The following is a 21,094-nucleotide window of genomic DNA, read 5'->3' on the forward strand; positions in this document are numbered from 1 at the left end:
TTCCTCCCGTGCCGCTGTCTGTATGTACATATTGCATCATTATGCCTCATTTGTAGCTATATTTGCATCCAGCCTATCCCTCCACCCACATTTAATGCCAAACAAACACATACCAATCTTCGGTTAGAAGGCGATCGCCGAATTTGTCCGCGCTTCCTCCTGTGCCGCTGTCTGTCGTGATATGGCTCAAAAGCTTCTGTTTCTTCTTTAATTTCGTTTTCAGTACCTGCCTCCACACTCCAACCATCCGTTTCAATACATACGTAATCTGCTGAATCGCTTACGGCGCTGAAATCCGAGTCTGAATCCGAGCTAATGTGCTATACCTTTCTGTGCTATCCGCCATGTTTGTTTCTGGTGGCTTGCAGCTGTAGTTGTTTTATTGTCACTAACCTTGCAGCTGTAGTTGTTTTATTTTCACTAACCTTGCAGCTGTAGTTGTTTTATTGTCACTAACCTTGCAGCTGTAGTTGTTTTATTGTCACTAACCTTGCAGCTGTAGTTGTTTTATTGTCACTAACCTTGCAGCTGTTGTTGTTTTATTGTCACTAACCTTGCAGCTGTAGTTGTTTTATTGTCACTAACCTTGCAGCTGTAGTTGTTTTATTGTCATTAACCTTGCAGTTGTAGTTGTTTTATTGTCACTAACCTTGCAGCTGTAGTTGTTTTATTGTCACTAACCTTGCAGCTGTAGTTGTTTTATTGTCACTAACCTTGCAGCTGTTGTTGTTTTATTGTCACTAACCTTGCAGCTGTAGTTGTTTTAATATCACTAACCTTGCAGCTGTAGTTGTTTTATTATCACTAACCTTGCAGCTGTAGTTGTTTTATTGTCACTAACCTTGCAGCTGTAGTTGTTTTATTATCACTAACCTTGCAGCTGTAGTTGTTTTATTGTCACTAACCTTGCAGCTGTAGTTGTTTTATTGTCACTAACCTTGCAGCTGTAGTTGTTTTATTGTCACTAACCTTGCAGCTGTAGTTGTTTTATTGTCACTAACCTTGCAGTTGTAGTTGTTTTATTGTCACTAACCTTGCAGCTGTAGTTGTTTTATTGTCACTAACCTTGCAGCTGTAGTTGTTTTATTGTCACTAACCTTGCAGCTGTAGTTGTTTTATTGTCACTAACCTTGCAGCTGTAGTTGTTTTATTGTCACTAACCTTGCAGCTGTAGTTCTTTTATTGTCACTAACCTTGCAGCTGTAGTTGTTTTATTATCACTAACCTTGCAGCTGTAGTTGTTTTATTGTCACTAACCTTGCAGCTGTAGTTGTTTTATTATCACTAACCTTGCAGCTGTAGTTGTTTTATTGTCATTAACCTTGCAGCTGTAGTTGTTTTGTCACTAACCTTGCAGCTGTAGTTGTTTTATTGTCACTAACCTTGCAGCTGTAGTTGTTTTATTGTCACTAACCTTGCAGCTTTAGTTTTATTATCACTAACCTTGCAGCTGTAGTTTTATTATCACTAACCTTGCAGCTGTAGTTGTTTTATTGTCACTAACCTTGCAGCTGTAGTTGTTTTATTATCACTAACCTTGCAGCTGTAGTTGTTTTATTGTCACTAACCTTGCAGCTGTAGTTGTTTTATTGTCACTAACCTTGCAGCTGTAGTTGTTTTATTGTCACTAACCTTGCAGCTGTAGTTGTTTTATTGTCACTAACCTTGCAGTTGTAGTTGTTTTATTGTCACTAACCTTGCAGCTGTAGTTGTTTTATTGTCACTAACCTTGCAGCTGTAGTTGTTTTATTGTCACTAACCTTGCAGCTGTAGTTGTTTTATTGTCACTAACCTTGCAGCTGTAGTTGTTTTATTATCACTAACCTTGCAGCTGTAGTTGTTTTATTGTCACTAACCTTGCAGCTGTAGTTGTTTTATTATCACTAACCTTGCAGCTGTAGTTGTTTTATTGTCATTAACCTTGCAGCTGTAGTTGTTTTGTCACTAACCTTGCAGATGTAGTTGTTTTATTGTCACTAACCTTGCAGCTTTAGTTTTATTATCACTAACCTTGCAGCTGTAGTTTTATTATCACTAACCTTGCAGCTGTAGTTGTTTTATTGTCACTAACCTTGCAGCTGTAGTTGTTTTATTGTCACTAACCTTGCAGCTGTAGTTGTTTTATTATCACTAACCTTGCAGCTGTAGTTGTTTTATTATCACTAACCTTGCAGCTGTAGTTGTTTTATTGTCACTAACCTTGCAGCTGTAGTTGTTTTATTGTCACTAACCTTGCAGCTGTAGTTGTTTTATTGTCACTAACCTTGCAGCTGTAGTTGTTTTATTGTCACTAACCTTGCAGCTGTAGTTGTTTTATTGTCACTAACCTTGCAGCTGTAGTAGTTTTATTATCACTAACCTTGCAGCTGTAGTTGTTTTATTATCACTAACCTTGCAGCTGTAGTTGTTTTATTGTCACTAACCTTGCAGCTGTAGTTGTTTTATTGTCACTAACCTTGCAGCTGTAGTTGTTTTATTGTCACTAACCTTGCAGCTGTAGTTGTTTTATTGTCACTAACCTTGCAGTTGTAGTTGTTTTATTGTCACTAACCTTGCAGCTGTAGTTGTTTTATTGTCACTAACCTTGCAGCTGTAGTTGTTTTATTATCACTAACCTTGCAGCTGTAGTTGTTTTATTGTCACTAACCTTGCAGCTGTAGTTGTTTTATTGTCACTAACCTTGCAGCTGTAGTTGTTTTATTGTCACTAACCTTGCAGTTGTAGTTGTTTTATTGTCACTAACCTTGCAGTTGTAGTTGTTTTATTGTCACTAACCTTGCAGCTGTAGTTGTTTTATTGTCACTAACCTTGCAGCTGTAGTTGTTTTATTGTCACTAACCTTGCAGCTGTAGTTGTTTTATTGTCACTAACCTTGCAGCTGTTGTTGTTTTATTGTCACTAACCTTGCAGCTGTAGTTGTTTTATTGTCACTAACCTTGCAGCTGTAGTTGTTTTATTATCACTAACCTTGCAGCTGTAGTTGTTTTATTATCACTAACCTTGCAGCTGTAGTTGTTTTATTGTCACTAACCTTGCAGTTGTAGTTGTTTTATTGTCACTAACCTTGCAGAAATACTGCATATTTCAGTTTTACTATAAAAAACAAAGTTTTATTTGAAAGAAAAGGCAATAAACCTTATTTGTTTTACTTTATATCAACCTCAAGTTGATATAGAGATTTACTGTAAAAAGAATAATAATAATTTGACTTATTTTTAACATTTTAGTGACTGAGACCCTCTATGCTCCCCAGGAGCCCTAAGGATTAAAAAAAAAAAATCCATATATTTTGTTATGGTTTGAAAATGAAAAATATCAAAAAAGCTTACATTTTTCCATGTGTGGCCCTCTGTGGAAAAAGTTTGGACACCCCTGATGTACGTGCAGGGAAGACCTCGGTTAACAAGATCCCTCACAGCTGGAGTCCGCCGTCTCCTGTCATGCTAATTGAGAGAACTCACACACCTGCACGGACCGCCATGCAGGTGTGTGCGTGTGTGTGTGTGTGTGTGTGTGTGTGTGTGTGTGTGTGTGTGTGTGTGTAAATCCCGCCATCACGCCATGGACACTATGAGAGTGCAGACATGCTGGCGGCGTTAGAAGAATGAATGATGTCCACAGACTTGTACTTCTTCACTTTGTCAACGGCCGATAGAAGAAAGGAAAAAAGATGTCCGACACCTTCTGAGGCCAGCATCTGATACTCCACCTCAAGTGTTAATTGGGGAGTCAGGTACCCGCCTTCAAGTACCAGCAGGTGGCAGAAAGGAGCTGCTAATGGCGGTTATGTTTGAAACCCAGAGGGCCGCTTCTATTATTACACCCTTTTTTTATGCTTAGTCACGTCAGTCGTGCCCTTGAGCAAGACACTTCACACTCGCTCCTGATGGGTGCTGGTTAGGGACTTGCATGGCAGCTCACACCGTAGAATAGAATAGAATAGAATGGACTTTATTGTCATTATATTTGCATATAACGAGATTAAGGACTCCAACTTAAGGTGCGGTAGTGGAAAGAAATTTGGAATAAAAATAAATCACACAAGTAATAAAGATATGAATTAAGAATTGAAATAAACAGACTACTATCCAATAAAAACAATAAGCAATCCTGTACAATATACAAAACAATATGCAAAAAACTGTACAATATACAGAACATAACAAGAGTACTGGAGTAATAAAGTCATGTCAGTGTGTGAACGTGTGTGTGAACGTGTGTGTGTGAACGTGTGTGTGTGTGAACGTGTGTGTGAAAGTGTGTGTGTGAATGTGTGTGTGAACGTGTGTGAATGTGTGTGGATGTGTGTGTGTGAAAGTGTGTGTAAATGTGTGTGTGAACATGTGTGTGAATGTGTATATGAATGTGTGTGTGAACGTGTGTGTGTGAACGTGTGTGTGTGTGAATGTGTGTGTGAATGTGTGTGTGAACGTGTGTGTGAACGTGTGTGTGAATGTGTGTGTGAATGTGTATGTGAATGTGTGTGTGAATGTGTGTTTGAATGCATATGCAAATGTGTGTGTGAATGTGTGTGTGAACATGTGTGTGAATGTGTGTGTGAATGTGTGTGTGAACGTGTGCGTGTGAACGTGTGTGTGAACGTGTGTGTGAATGTGTGTGTGAACGTGTGTGTGAATGTGTGTGTGAACGTGTGTGTGAATGTGTGTGTGAACGTGTGTGTGAACGTGTGTGTGAACGTGTGTGTGAATGTGTGTGTGAATGCATGTGTGAACGTGTGTGTGAATGCGTGTGTGAACGTGTGTGTGAATGCGTGTGTGAACGTGTGTGCGAATGTGTGTGTGAACGTGTGTGTGAATGTGTGTGTGAATGGAGGTGTGTGAACGTGTGTGTGAATGTGTGTGTGAACGTGTGTGAATGTGTGTGTGAACGTGTGTGTGAATGTGTGTGTGAACGTGTGTGTGAATGTGTGTGTGAACGTGTGTGTGAATGCATGTATGAATGTGTGTGTGAACGGAGGTGTGTGAACGTGTGTGTGAATGTGTGTGTGAGCGCATGTGTGAAAGTGTGTATGAATGTGTGTAAATGTGTGTGTGAACGTGTGTGTGAATGTGTGTGTGTGAACGTGTGTGAATGTGTGTGTGTGAACGTGTGTGTAAACGTGTGTGTGTGTGTGAACATGTGTGTGAACATGTGTGTGAACGTGTGTGTGAACATGTTTGCAAACGTGTGTGTGAATGTGTGTGTGAACATGTGTGTGTGAATGTGTGTGTGAACATGTGTGTGTGAATATGTGTGTGAACGTGTGTGTGAATGTGTGTGTGAACATGTGTGTGAACGTGTGTGTGAATGTGTGTGTGAATGTGTGTGTGAATGCATGTATGAATGTGTGTGTGAACGGAGGTGTGTGAACGTGTGTGTGAATGTGTGTGTGAGCGCATGTGTGAAAGTGTGTATGAATGTGTGTAAATGTGTGTGTGAACGTGTGTGTGAATGTGTGTGTGTGAACGTGTGTGTGAATGTGTGTGTGTGAACGTGTGTGAACATGTGTGTAAACGTGTGTGTAAACGTGTGTGTGTGTGTGAACATGTGTGTGAACGTGTGTGTGAACATGTTTGCAAACGTGTGTGTGAACGTGTGTGTGAATGTGTGTGTGAATATGTGTGTGAACGTGTGTGTGAATGTGTGTGTGAACATGTGTGTGAACGTGTGTGTGAACGTGTGTGTGAATGTGTGTGTGAATGTGTGTGTGAATGTGTGTGTGAACATGTGTGTGAACGTGTGTGTGAACATGTTTGCAAACGTGTGTGTGAACGTGTGTGTGAATGTGTGTGTGAATATGTGTGTGAACGTGTGTGTGAACGTGTGTGTGAACATGTGTGTGAACGTGTGTGTGAATGTGTGTGTGAACATGTGTGTGAACGTGTGTGTGAACGTGTGTGTGTGAACGTGTGTGTGAATGGGTGTGTGAACGTGTGTGTGAATGCGTGTGTGAATGTGTATATGAATGGGTGAATGTGGAAATAGTGTCAAAGCGCTTTGGTAGAAAAGTGCGATACAAGTATAACCCATTTAACATTTATATTACTGTAAATGGGAAAACAGTAATAAAAAAAAATCTGAATTTTACTGTAAAATGTACATTTGTATTTTTATTGTGAATTTAAAAAATGCATTTTTACAGTAATTTTTTTGCACCTGATCTGCAATTCTTTTTTTTTTTAAATACAAATATTGTGTACTTGTGTGTGTATTACAGTAAATACCACAACACATTTACAGAAAAATGCTGTAAAAACCACAGAAAATGTCATAATTTGACCGTTAAATCTATTGCTACTTTTACATTTTGCCATTTGATGCATGCTTTAAAATAATATTAGTATTTATTTATATTTTAAAAATGTCTTGATAATCTATTTTTGCATAATCAGACAATATTTAAGTGTACATGAAATACTATTACATGCAGTACATTTATTGTTGTCTGACAAAGTACAAAGAAAGAATACATTTAGTAAGAAAAGTTACAGGATTTATATTATTTCCAGGCTTATGAGGGCCAAATAGAACAGAACTGGTACTGGTGCTAGTACTGGTACTGGTACTGGTACTGGTACTGGTACTGGCACTGGTACTGGTACATGTATTGGTACTGGTACATGTATTGGTACTGGTACTGGTACTGGCACTGGTACTGGTACTGTTAATGGCACTGGAGTGTGAGAGTAGACTAAAGAAGGTGCAGTTAGAGGAGAGAAGTGACACACCTGCAGGAAGAAGAGATGCTGCGTGACGTCCTGCACAAGCTCCTCCTCCACGTTCTCCGGGTAGAACTTAGCCAGGAAGTGGAGGGTGATGGGTTCCTCTTTGGGCAAGTCCTGGTCCAGAACCTGCAGATGGGACAGAAGACATCAGTGCTGGTCTAAAAACAAAAACGATGCTTTGTGGCGAGTGCTCGCCTTCTTCTCCATCTTCAGCCAGGCCAGCGTGTCCTTGGCGGCGTACCTGAGACCAAAGAAGCTGGTCTCCCTCAGACCCAGGGTTCTGCAGGCCAGATCAAACAGGTCCTTCCCCTTCCACTTCACCTGCAACAACACCCCAGCATGCTTACTTCCAGCCGCAACAACACCCGCAAACTGACTTTTAGCCACAACACCACAACACACTGACTTCTAGCCGCAACAACACCACAACACACTGACTTCTAGCCGCAACAACACCACAACACACTGACTTCTAGCCGCAACAACACCCGCACGCTGACTTTGAGCCGCAACAACACCACATCACGCTGACTTCCGGCCGCAACAACACCCGCACGCTGACTTCTAGCCACAACAACACAACAGCACATTGACTTCCGGCCGCAACAACACTTGCACACTGACTTAGAGCCCCAACAACACAACAGCACGCTGACTTTTAGCCGCAACAACACCACAGCACGCTGACTTCTAGCCGCAACAACACCCGCACGCTGACTTCCAGCCGCAACAACACCACAGCACGCTGACTTCTAGCCACAACAACACCCGCACGCTGACTTCCAGCCGCAACAACACCCGCATGCTGACTTCTAGCCGCAACAACACCCGCACGCTGACTTCTAGCCGCAACAACACCCGCACGCTGACTTTGAGCCGCAACAACACCACAGCACGCTGACTTTTAGCCATAACAACACCCGCACGCTGACTTCAAACCGCAAAAACACCACATCAAGCTGACTTCTAGCCGCGACAACACCCGCAAGCTGACTTTGAGCCGCAACAACACCACAGCACGCTGACTTCCGGCCGCAACAACACCCGCACGCTGACTTCTAGCCACAACAACACCACAGCACATTGACTTCCGGCCGCAACAACACTTGCACACTGACTTAGAGCCCCAACAACACAACAGCACGCTGACTTTTAGCCGCAACAACACCACAGCACGCTGACTTCTAGCCGCAACAACACCCGCATGCTGACTTCCAGCCGCAACAACACCACAGCACGCTGACTTCTAGCCACAACAACACCCGCACGCTGACTTCGAGCCACAACAACACCCGCATGCTGACTTCTAGCCGCAACAACACCCGCACGCTGACTTCTAGCCGCAACAACACCCGCACGCTGACTTCTAGCCGCAACAACACCCGCACGCTGACTTCGAGCCGCAACAACACCACAGCACGCTGACTTTTAGCCATAACAACACCCGCACGCTGACTTCAAACCGCAAAAACACCACATCAAGCTGACTTCTAGCCGCGACAACACCCGCAAGCTGACTTTGAGCCGCAACAACAACACAGCACGCTGACTTCCGGCCGCAACAACACCCGCACGCTGACTTCTAGCCACAACAACACCACAGCACATTGACTTCCGGCCGCAACAACACTTGCACACTGACTTAGAGCCCCAACAACACAACAGCACGCTGACTTTTAGCCGCAACAACACCACAGCACGCTGACTTCTAGCCGCAACAACACCCGCACGCTAACTTCCAGCCGCAACAACACCACAGCACGCTGACTTCTAGCCACAACAACACCCGCACGCTGACTTCGAGCCACAATAACACCACAGCACGCTGACTTTTAGCCGCAACAACACCCGCACGCTGACTTTTAGCCGCAACAACACCCGCACGCTGACTTCTAGCCACAACAACACCAAAGGGGCGGACTTCCGGCCGCAACAACACCCGCACACTGACTTCCAGCCCCAACAACACCCGCACGCTGACTTCGAGCCGCAACAACACCACAGCACGCTGACTTTTAGCCGTAACACCCGCACGCTTACTTCAAACCGCAACAACACCACAGCACGCTGACTTCTAGCCGCAACAACACCACAGCACGCTGACTTCTAGCCGCAACAACACCACAGCACGCTGACTTCTAGCCGCAACAACACCACAGCACGCTGACTTTTAGCCGTAACAACACCACAGCACGCTGACTTTTAGCCGTAACTGTTAGGACTGGCCCTTTGAGTGGCCCTACATTATGGACAGATAGATCTGACGTTGATATAAACATAGAAAACAATAATAATATTATATTATCATTGTGATGTTAAAAATAAGTCCTTTATTATTAATATATGACTTATTTTTTAACATTATGTTTAATTTTACAAAATTAAACATAAAACGCGTGCTTTGATTTTTCAGTGTGGCCCTCAGCGGAAAAAGTTTGGACACCCCTAAACTGTTGCGGGTGGGAGACAATGCGGGTGTCACGTGATGACGCTGCCTCAGCAAGGTGCTGCCACCTAGCGTCACTGCGGCAGAAATGCACCGCAGCCTGCATTAAAAGTGTGAGAATTAGTTGTTTTATTGTCACTAACCTTGCAGTTGTAGTTGTTTTATTGTCACTAACCTTGCAGCTGTAGTTGTTTTATTGTCACTAACCTTGCAGCTGTAGTTGTTTTATTGTCACCAACCTTGCAGCTGTCGTTGTTTTATTGTCACTAACCTTGCAGTTGTAGTTGTTTTATTATCACTAACCTTGCAGCTGTAGTTGTTTTATTGTCACTAACCTTGCAGCTGTAGTTGTTTTATTGTCACTAACCTTGCAGCTGTAGTTGTTTTATTGTCACTAACCTTGCATCTGTAGTTTTATTATCACTAACCTTGCAGTTGTAGTTGTTTTATTATCACTAACCTTGCAGCTGTAGTTGTTTTATTGTCACTAACCTTGCAGTTGTAGTTGTTTTATTGTCACTAACCTTGCAGCTGTTGTTGTTTTATTGTCACTAACCTTGCAGCTGTAGTTGTTTTATTGTCACTAACCTTGCATCTGTAGTTTTATTATCACTAACCTTGCAGTTGTAGTTGTTTTATTATCACTAACCTTGCAGCTGTAGTTGTTTTATTGTCACTAACCTTGCAGCTGTAGTTGTTTTATTGTCACTAACCTTGCAGCTGTTGTTGTTTTATTGTCACTAACCTTGCAGCTGTAGTTGTTTTATTGTCACTAACCTTGCATCTGTAGTTTTATTATCACTAACCTTGCAGTTGTAGTTGTTTTATTATCACTAACCTTGCATCTGTAGTTGTTATTATTGTCACTAACCTTGCAGCTGTAGTTGTTATTATTGTCACTAACCTTGCAGCTGTAGTTGTTTTATTGTCACTAACCTTGCAGTTGTAGTTTTATTGTCACTAACCTTGCAGCTGTAGTTGTTTTATTATCACTAACCTTGCAGCTGTAGTTGTTTTATTGTCACTAACCTTGCAGTTGTAGTTGTTTTATTGTCACTAACCTTGCAGCTGTAGTTGTTTTATTGTCACTAACCTTGCAGCTGTAGTTGTTTTATTGTCACTAACCTTGCAGCTGTAGTTGTTTTATTGTCACTAACCTTGCAGTTGTAGTTGTTTTATCGTCACTAACCTTGCAGCTTTAGTTTTATTGTCACTAACCTTGCAGCTGTAGTTGTTTTATTATCACTAACCTTGCAGCTGTAGTTGTTTTATTGTCACTAACCTTGCAGCTGTAGTTTTATTGTCACTAACCTTGCAGCTGTAGTTGTTTTATTATCACTAACCTTGCAGCTGTAGTTGTTTTATTGTCACTAACCTTGCAGCTGTAGTTGTTTTATCGTCACTAACCTTGCAGTTGTAGTTGTTTTATCGTCACTAACCTTGCAGCTTTAGTTTTATTGTCACTAACCTTGCAGCTGTAGTTGTTTTATTGTCACTAACCTTGCAGCTGTAGTTGTTTTATTGTCACTAACCTTGCAGCTGTAGTTGTTTTATTGTCACTAACCTTGCAGCTGTAGTTGTTTTATTGTCACTAACCTTGCAGCTGTAGTTGTTTTATTGTCACTAACCTTGCAGCTGTAGTTGTTTTATTGTCACTAACCTTGCAGTTGTAGTTGTTTTATCGTCACTAACCTTGCAGCTTTAGTTTTATTGTCACTAACCTTGCAGCTGTTGTTGTTTTATTGTCACTAACCTTGCAGCTGTAGTTGTTTTATTGTCACTAACCTTGCAGCTGTAGTTGTTTTATTGTCACTAACCTTGCAGCTGTAGTTGTTTTATTGTCACTAACCTTGCAGTTGTAGTTTTATTATCACAAACCTTGCAGCTGTAGTTTTATTATCACTAACCTTGCAGTTGTAGTTTTATTATCACAAACCTTGCAGCTGTAGTTGTTTTATTGTTACTAACCTTCCAGCTGTAGTTTTATTATCACTAACCTTGCAGCTGAACTCCATGTCTGACTCCATCGTGCAGATCCTCACGTTGAAGCTTCTGTTTTGCTTCCTCGCCAGCGAGTTAAATCCCATCTTGGCCGCCAAAGTGCTCGCCATTACTTAAAAAAAAAACTTCCCTAAAGTGTCCTTGAGTCAAAAGCAGCACTTATAAAGTAGAAGACACATTCTGCCGCACATTCTGGTTAAAATGCTCCAGTTTTCATGAAGCCAAAAGTTGCATCAAAGTTGAGTTAAAGCCTTTTGCAGTCCAAAGCAGCTCGAAGGTGTTAGTTTGTGGAACATAAAGTGACAGCTGTCAGTCAAAGTGACGTCTGTCAGTCACGTGGTTGACAAACGTGTTTGTTTACATTTAGCTGGCTCGATTTGACGTTAGCTCGCTAGCTAGCAGGCTAGCCCAACATTTTGCGCGTTTCTCTTCCCAAATAATACCTTTTTAGCGGCGACACTCCTACACCAACTATATTCACGCTTTAAGGTTATTTTTTGACGATATATTAACTTTTATCCGCAGGAGCTAAGGCGTGAAGTTTAATAAGCCGGAAGCAACTATGGCGTCCGTGCTGCTGCGTTCAGGTACCGTTGGGAAATCTCGCAACGACGTTCACAAAAAGGGGAATATGCTAAACTTTTCCAAGCATATAATCGCTTTTTCGAAACTGACGGAATTCATAAAATAACTGTTGATCATTTTAGTATAGGATAAATATGTTAGCGTTTGCCTGCCTTGTTGTGAGCATCAGGTTTTATTTAAAGCGAAGCTAGATTTGGAGCCTCTAAAGGCACCACACGTAGCCGCGCCCCTTTTTCGCGAAACGACCAACCGGGCTCCGCCCCGCCCCCTGCGCCAGAAAGGGGTGGAGCCTGAGCAATGAGGTAATCGGGGTAAACAGTGAAGATGGCGGCGTGTGGCGCCGGACAGCGGCTGCCGGTCATCAGCACGCCGACGACCAGCGGCCAGGACGCCAAGAAGCTCACCGACTTGCCCACCGAGGTGCTGGAACACATCCTGTGCTTCCCCGCGCTCAAACATGTCGACATTTGCAACGTTTCCCGCTGCTGCCAGCGCCTTCACGACGTCTGCCACGGGCGCGGGAAAGTGTGGGGCCATCAGTACAAACTCAGGTCACATATTTTCACACTTTTACGCAGCAACATTCTCATTTTCTTCAACAACATTCTCATTTTCTCACGCCCGCTGCGGTAATCTTCATCTGCATGTTGGGGCTCCGGCTTTCAATGTCCTCCTCCGTGTTGGAGCTCAGCATCTTCTACATCCGCATCTACATCTACCTCCACATCTACATATATATCTACCTCTTCATCTACAGCCACATCTGCATCTACATTTACCTCCACATCTGCATCTACCTCCACATCTGCATCTACCTCCACATCTGCATCTACATCTACATCTGCCTCCACATCTACAACTACATCCACCTCCACATCTATATCTACCTCTACATCCACATCTATATCTATATCTACCTCTGCATCTACATTTGTATCCACATCTACATCCACATCTATATCTACCTCTGCATCTACTTCTGCATTTACATTTGCATCCACATCTATATCTACCTCTGCATCTACATTTGTATCCACATCTACATCCACATCTATATCTACCTCTGCATCTACTTCTGCATTTACATCTACATCTGCATCTATATCTACCTCTGCATTTACATCTGCATCCACATCTATATCTACCTCTGCATTTACATCTGCATCCACATCTATATCTACCTCTGCATCTACTTCTGCATTTACCTTTGCATCTACATCCACATCTGCATCTACCTCTGATACTACATCTACATCCACTTCTGCATTTACATCTGCATCTACTGCATCCACATCTGCATCTACCTCTGCATTTACATCTGCATCTACTGCATCCACATCTACATCCACTTCTGCATTTACATCTGCATCTACTGCATTCACATCTGCATCTACCTCTGCGACTACATCCACATCTGCATCTACATCTGCATCCACATCTGCATCTACCTCTGCGACTACATCTACATCTGCATCCACATCTATATCTACCTCTGCATCTACTTCTGCATTTACATCTACATCTGCATCTATATCTACCTCAGCATCTACTTCTGCATTTACATCTACATCTGCATCCACATCTAAATCTACCTCTGCATCTACTTCTGCATTTACCTTTGCATCTACATCCACATCTGCATCTACCTCTGATACTACATCTACATCCACTTCTGCATTTACATCTGCATCTACTGCATCCACATCTGCATCTACCTCTGCATCTCCTTCCACATCTGCATTCACATCTGCATCTACCTCTGCGACTACATCCACATCTGCATCTACATCTGCATCCACATCTGCATCTACCTCTGCGACTACATCTACATCTGCATCCACATCTATATCTACCTCTGCATCTACTTCTGCATTTACATCTACATCTGCATCTATATCTACCTCAGCATCTACTTCTGTATTTACATCTACATCTGCATCCACATCTATATCTACCTCTGCATCTACTTCTGCATTTACCTTTGCATCTACATCCACATCTGCATCTACCTCTGATACTACATCTACATCCACTTCTGCATTTACATCTGCATCTACTGCATCCACATCTGCATCTACCTCTGCATCTACATCCACATCTGCATTCACATCTGCATCTACCTTTGCGACTACATCCACATCTGCATCTACCTCTGCATCTACTTCCACATCTGCATCTACATCTGCATCTACCTCTGCGACTACATCTACATCTGCATCCACATCTATATCTACCTCTGCATCTACTTCTGCATTTACCTCTGCATCTGCATCCACATCTGCATCTACCTCTGCATCTACCTCTGCATCTACCTCTGCGACTATATCCACATCTGCATCTACATCCACATCTGCATCTACCTCTGCGACTACATCTACATCCACTTCTGCATTTACATCTACATCCACATCTGCATCCACATCTGCATCTACCTCTGCGACTACATCTACATCCACTTCTGCATTTACATCTACATCTACATCTGCATCCACTTCTGCATTTACCTCTGCATCTACATCTCCATCTACCTCTGCATCTACATCCACATCTGCATTCACATCTGCATCTACCTCTGCGACTACATCCACATCTGCATCTACCTCTGCGACTACATCCACATCTGTATCTACCTCTGTGACTACATCCACATATGTGACTACATCTACATCCACTTCTGCATTCACATCTATATCCACATCTGCATCCACTTCTGCATTTACATCTGCATCCACATCTGCATCTACCTCTGCTACTACATCCACATCTGCATCTACCTCTGCATCTACATCCACATCTACAGCTGCATCTACATCTGCATCTACCTCTGCGACTACATCCACATCTGCATCTACCTCTGCATCTACATCCACATCTGCATTTACGTCTATATTTACCTCCACATCTACATCTACCTCTGCATTAGGTGTGTAACGGTCCACAAAAATTTTGCTTCAGTACATTCCTCTGTTTAGAAGTCACGGTTCGGTTCATTTTCAGTACAGTAAGAAAACAACAAAAAATAATTTTTTTGTTATTTATTTACCAAATTTGTAAACAACGGCATAACATACCGTATTTCCTTGAATTGCCGCCGGGGCGCTGATTTAAAACCTCTTGTCACCCCTGCGCTTACCAAAGGCATGCGGTAAAAGTAAGCATGCGCTAATTATTTTAAAACCTCTTCTCACTCCGGCACTTACCAAAGGCATGCAGTAAAAATTTGAGTGTGATGTAAGCTTGGACCTTAAATCCTACTGCATAGCTCTTATGTCTTTTTCTCTTTATGCGATTTCAAATTACCGGTATTGAAATCAGCCTCCTCCATTTTGAAAATGATGACAGGGAAGTGTCACTTGTTTGACCCGGCGGTAATTCAAGGCAGGCACAAACTATATGTCCTGTGGCAATTCAAGGAAATACGGTACGTGTAACTGTTGCTACTAATAATTATTATAATTTGTTTTATTCCACTAAAAACTGAATAATTTAAGTTACTAAAAGGGAATTTAAATCAAAATGCATAAAAGTTCATAAGAAGGCTTTATTATTGTTACTATTGTTAAAATGTAATTACATGCCTTTTTGTTAAGTTCGTGGGCATACTTTTATTTTGAAGTGTCTGGTTTGGTCCGTCGTCGGATGTAAGGAAGTTATTTCCGGGTATGAGTAAACATTTTTGATGGAATGTGAAGGGAGAAAGAGAGAGACTGATTGTAACAAAGACTAAAAAGTGTCACAAGGACTTTAAGCCTTTGGGCTACAAAAGCCTGAAGATTACAATTTTCCTCTAACTTGGCAGTAAGAGGATATATGGGCTCATTGTTCTTCCACCATAGAAGTGGGTCAAAATCTAGTTTTTAATGAACTTAAATCTGCTGCTATAAAAACATTTGTTATTGCTTTAGCCCTGCCTGACTCGCCGAGGAGAGGCTGTTTGAATGCGGTGGTGACGCTTCAAAGGGGTTAGCATGTGTTATGAGAGTAGCATATGTGCGTGTGGCCCTTTAACATGTGACAGCATGTGAGGTGAGTGACGCCAGGGAGTGATTGGCTGTGTGCAAGACCTCAATAAAGCCACGATTTGCAACTAATTGCCGGACTCTACATTTACCCTGGAGTCTGGCGCTGTGGAGTGAATTATATTTATATAGCGCTTTTCTCTAGTGACTCAAAGCGCTTTACATAGTGAAACCCAATATCTAAGTTACATTTAAACCAGTGTGGGTGGCACTGGGAGCAGGTGGGTAAAGTGTCTTGCCCAAGGACACAACGGCAGTGACTAGGATGGCGGGAGTGGGAATCGAACCTGCAACCCTCAAGTTGCTGGCACGGCTGCTCTACCAACCGAGCTATACCGCCCCACGAAGAGTGAAGGGTGTTGCCCCCGAGAATACATCAGCCCCGGAGGAGTGTCTCCCCTACGCTCCTCGACTATGGTCTGGGAGTTGGAAGCAGGAAAGGTGCAACACGTGTTTGAGGTGTTGTCAGAAGCAGCTGCTGAACAATATTGGCAAACCTCCGTCCTCCGTTGTTGTATCGCGCAGTCCAAGTGTTGCCAAACGGGAGATGTTAACGAGGCAGGAGGGTCTTCCAGCTCTGGCTTTTACATGTTGTCTTAGCCCGGTCGCTGCTAGCATGTGTACTACGGTACACCTCCGAACCGAACAGAAACCCCCGTACCGAAACGGTCCAATACAAATACACGTACCGTTACACCCCTACTCTGCATCTACCTCAGCATCTACATCTGCATCTACTGTGCGTATACATTTGCATCCAGATCTACATCTGCATCTACATCCACATCTACATCCACCTCCCTAGAAGACGATGTCATCTCACTGCCTAAAGTTGCTCCCTAGAGGACGATGTGATTGCTTGTGTTTTGACTGAGTGGAGGGTTGTCCCCCGCTCAGATGGCCCAGGCTGCAGAGGTTCTACCCTCAGAACGAGAGCTGTGACTGGCTGCGGGAGTACAAGACCCGCCATCGGGTGGGCATACAGATCCGCAGGACGGTGGAGTCCATCTCCAAGAGGTTCTTCACGGAAGTTGTGAGTAGTTTTACGCCTCACTCGGGCTGCACGCTTGGAACTGAACATGTTTCTGCCACTCAGCCGTGCATCGGACAGGTTCTGGGGGACAGCTTCGCCGAGATCGAGTCCCTGGGCATGCCCGAGCACTTCTGTGAGGACGAGCTGCTCTTCATCCTGCGGGCCGACAAGAGGTGGGGGCTCGGGGGGATTTGGGTGGGGTAGGGGGTCCGTGTGGGGTGATGGAGGGGTCCGTTTGGGGTGGTGGAGGGGTTCAAGTGGGATGGAAGGGTCCGTGTGGGGCTATGGAGGGGTCCGTGTGGGATGGAGGGGTCCGTGTGGGGAAACGTAAGGGTCCGTGTGGGGTAGAGGGGTCCGTTTGGGATGGGGAGGATTCCGTGTGGGGTGACAGAGGGGTCCGTGTGGTGACACGGAGGGGTCCGTGTGGGGAAACGTAGGGGTCCGTGTGGGGTGACGAAGGGGTCCGTGTGTGGGATGGGGAGTTCCGTATGGGGTGACAGAGGGGTCCGTGTGGTGACACGGAGGGGTTCGTGTGGGGTAGGGGGTCTGTGTGGAGTGACGGAGGGGTCCGTTTGGGGTGTCACGGAGGGGTTCAAGTGGGATGGAAGGGTCCGTGTGGGGCTATGGAGGGGTCCGTGTGGGATGGAGGGGTCCGTGTGGGGAAACGTAAGGGTCCGTGTGGGGTAGAGGGGTCCGTTTGGGATGGGGAGGATTCCGTGTGGGGTGACAGAGGGGTCCGTGTGGTGACACGGAGGGGTCCGTGTGGGGAAACGTAGGGGTCCGTGTGGGGTGACGAAGGGGTCCGTGTGTGGGATGGGGAGTTCCGTATGGGGTGACAGAGGGGTCCGTGTGGTGACACGGAGGGGTTCGTGTGGGGTAGGGGGTCTGTGTGGAGTGACGGAGGGGTCCGTTTGGGGTGTCACGGAGGGGTTCAAGTGGGATGGAAGGGTCCGTGTGGGGCTATGGAGGGGTCCGTGTGGGATGGAGGGGTCCGTGTGGGGAAACGTAAGGGTCCGTGTGGGGTACAGGGGTCCGTGTGGGATGGGGGGTTCAGTGTGGGGTGACAGAGGGGTCTGTGTGTTGACACGGAGGGGTCTGTGTGGGGTAGAGGTATCTTTGTGGTGACTGGGGGGCCCGTGTGGGGAAACGTAGGGGTCCGTGTGAGGTGTCGGAGGGGTCCGTGTGGGATGGGGGCTTCCGTGTGGGGTGACAGAGGGTCCGTGTGGTGACACGGAGGGGTCCATGTGGGGCGATGGAGGGGTTCAAGTGGGATAGAAGGGTCCGTGTGGGGCTATGGAGGAGTCGGGTCCTTGAGGGGTCCTTGTGGGGTAGAGGAGTCTGTGTGGGATGGAGGGGTCCGTGTGTGGTGACGGGGGTCCGTGTTGGGAAAACGTAGGGGTCCGTGAGGGGTAGAGGTGTCCGTGTGGGCTGACGGAGGGGTTCAAGCGGGGATGGGGGGTCCGTCTGGTAACATGAGGGGTCTGTGTGGGGTGTAGGGGTCTGTGTGCGGTGTTCGGGGTCCATGTGGGGGTGTAGGAGTCCGTGCGGGGTAGGGAGATCCGAATGGGGTGGAGGGGTCCTCGTGGGGTGACAGAGGGTTCCGTGTGGGGTGGGGGGATCCGAGTGGGGTGGAGGGGTCTGTGTCGGGTGACGGAAGGGTCCAAGTGGGGTAACGGAGGAGTCTGTGTTTGGACTAGGGGCCCGTGTGTGTGGGTGGGATGGAGGGGTCCGTGTGTGAGTGAGAGAGGGGTTGTGGGGGACGGAGGGGTGGGGACAAGAGGTCCGTGTAGGGGCAAGAGGTCCGTGTGGGGACAAGAGGTCCGTGTGGGAATAAGAGGTCCGTGTAGGGATAAGAGGTCCGTGTGGGGACAAGAGGTCCGTGTGGGGACAAGAGGTCCGTGTGGGTACAAGAGGTCCGTGTGGGGACACGAGGTCCGTGTGGGCGACAACTTAACGTTTTTGTTTGCAGGAAAAGTCTGACCCTGAAGTACTATGCAAGGAAAATCCTTTACTTCCTGAGACAGCAGAACATCCTGCGCAGTCTCAAGACCTTCCTGGAGCAGCCCAAGGAGCAGCAGTCGGCGCTCGCAGGTGCTGGAAGTTTCCCAGCTGGCATGAATGCAGCATAATGTTGAACTAAAATCAAATGAAGTCGGCATTATCAAATAACTTAAGAGTGAAAAAAGAAAAAGAAAATATGGTTTAAATATAATTTTAAAAAGAAGTATAACATCGAAAGTAACTTTGTAAATAGGATGAATAATAAAGAACAAAGTTTGAATATAATTAAAAAACAAAATACCAAAAGTGATTTTACAAGCAAAGTAAATAAAATATGGTTAAACTATAACAAAAAATATATCATATCAAATAACAAAAATAAAAAATATGATTTAGAAAAATGTATGCCAAATATAATTTTCCAAAAAAAAAAAAAAAAGGTTTGTTTAAAAAAAAAAACTTATTTAAAATGATTAAAACAAAGACCTGTAGTTTGAATATAATAACAAATAAAATATCAAAAATAATTTAATAAACTTTAAAAAAACAACTAAATTTATAAAATGTGGTTGGAATACAATTAGTACTGAATACAAGAAATACAATAAATAATTCAAAAACTTGAATATGGTTTTAATACAATACTAAATTAAATATCAAAAGTAATTTTCTAAATGAGATGAATAATAACAAATGTGATTTATACATAATATGCACAAACGTTCAAATGTGGTTCAAATGATTTGAAAAATGAATAACGGCATTTTACAAATAAAATTAAAATATATGGTATAAATATAGTTGAAAAAATACCAAAAGTAACTTAACTAGGGTCTGTATCCAATTTCAAAAATATCAAAATAAAAAAAAATGTAATAAGTAATATAAAAATAAAGTGTGGTTTACATATAATAAAAAAAAAACACATATAAAAAATGTATTTAAAAATAAGATAGTAAAATGTGATTTCAATAATTTTACAAATAAAATAAATATGATGTATGGTTTAAAAATATATTTAAAAACAAAACTAAAGTAATGTTACAAATACAAAATTAATAAACTAGAGACTGAATCAATTTAGAAGATATCAAAATAATTTCAAAACTTTAATAAATAATATAAAAATAAAGTGTATTTAAAAATATATAATTTGAAAGGAAACATATACAAAGTAATTTTTAAAATAAAATGTAGTTCAAATCATTATACAAATACAATAAAATGATATATGGTTCAAATATAATTTGAAAAAATACCAAAAGTAACTTTATCAAATAAAATAATAATAAAATATGGTCTGAATCCAATTTAGAAAATATAAAAATAATAATAACAAAAAATATATATCGAAAAATAAAGTTTGTTTTACGTATTATTAAAAATAAACATATACAGAGTAGTTTTAAAAATAAAATAATAAAATGTGGTTTAAATTTTACAACTAAAATAAAAATGATGTATGGTTTAAATATAATTTAAATAGGTTTACAAATACAAAAATAATCAAATATGGTCTGAATCCAATTTAGAAAATATCAAAATAATTTAAAAAATGTAATAAATAATAGAAAAATAGAGTGTAGTATCCTTATAATAAAAAAACATATACAAAGTAATTTTAAAAATAAAATGACCTTTAAATAATTTTACAAATAAAGTAAAAATTATTTATGGTTTAAATATAATTTAAGTAAGTTTACAAATACAAAAATAATCAAATATGGTCTGAATCCAATTTAGAAAATATCAAAATAATTAAAAAAATGTAATAAATAATAGAAAAATATAGTGTGGTATCCTTATATATAAAAAAAACATACAAGGTAATTTTAAAAATAAAATGACCTTTAAATAATTTTACAAATAAAGTAAAAATTATTTATGGTTTAAATATAATTTAGGTAAGTTTACAAATACAAAAATAACCAAATATGGTCTGAATCCAATTTAGAAAATAGCAAAATAATTTAAAAAATGTAATAAATAATAGAAAAATATAGTGTGGTATCCTTATAATAATAAAAAAAAACATATACAAAGTAATTTAAAAAATAAAATGACCTTTAAATAATTTTACAAATAAAATAAAAATTATTTATGGTTTAAAAATAATTTAAGTAAGTTTACAAATACAAAAATAATCAAATATGGTCTGAATCCAATTTAGAAAATATCAAAATAATTTAAAAAATGTAATAAATAATAGAAAAATATAGTGTGGTATCCTTATAATAAAAAAAACATATACAAAGTAATTTTAAAAATAAAATGACCTTCAAAT

At 42.1% G+C, this 21,094-nt stretch overlaps 2 protein-coding genes across 2 annotated transcripts in view; one reads left to right on the plus strand and one right to left on the minus strand.

The window, feature by feature from the left end:
• Positions 1–11,968, minus strand: part of LOC133549118 (merlin-like) — a 62,023-nt gene extending 50,055 nt beyond the window's left edge. The window contains 3 exon segments of the mRNA XM_061894260.1: positions 6,729–6,851; positions 6,921–7,046; positions 11,169–11,968. Of these exon segments, the coding sequence (XP_061750244.1) occupies positions 6,729–6,851; positions 6,921–7,046; positions 11,169–11,282 (363 nt within the window). The 5' untranslated portion in view covers positions 11,283–11,968.
• Positions 11,969–12,028: 60 nt separating this feature from the next.
• The window catches only part of fbxo21 (F-box protein 21), a 38,773-nt gene continuing 29,707 nt past the window's right edge, over positions 12,029–21,094 (plus strand). The window contains exons 1-4 of the mRNA XM_061894248.1: positions 12,029–12,308; positions 16,674–16,809; positions 16,873–16,982; positions 18,779–18,900. Of these exons, the coding sequence (XP_061750232.1) occupies positions 12,082–12,308; positions 16,674–16,809; positions 16,873–16,982; positions 18,779–18,900 (595 nt within the window). The 5' untranslated portion in view covers positions 12,029–12,081. The remainder of the gene's footprint in view (positions 12,309–16,673; positions 16,810–16,872; positions 16,983–18,778; positions 18,901–21,094) is intronic.

Source organism: Nerophis ophidion, linkage group LG01 (genome assembly GCF_033978795.1).
Source record: "Nerophis ophidion isolate RoL-2023_Sa linkage group LG01, RoL_Noph_v1.0, whole genome shotgun sequence".
In the NCBI taxonomy this organism is placed as follows: domain Eukaryota; kingdom Metazoa; phylum Chordata; class Actinopteri; order Syngnathiformes; family Syngnathidae; genus Nerophis; species Nerophis ophidion.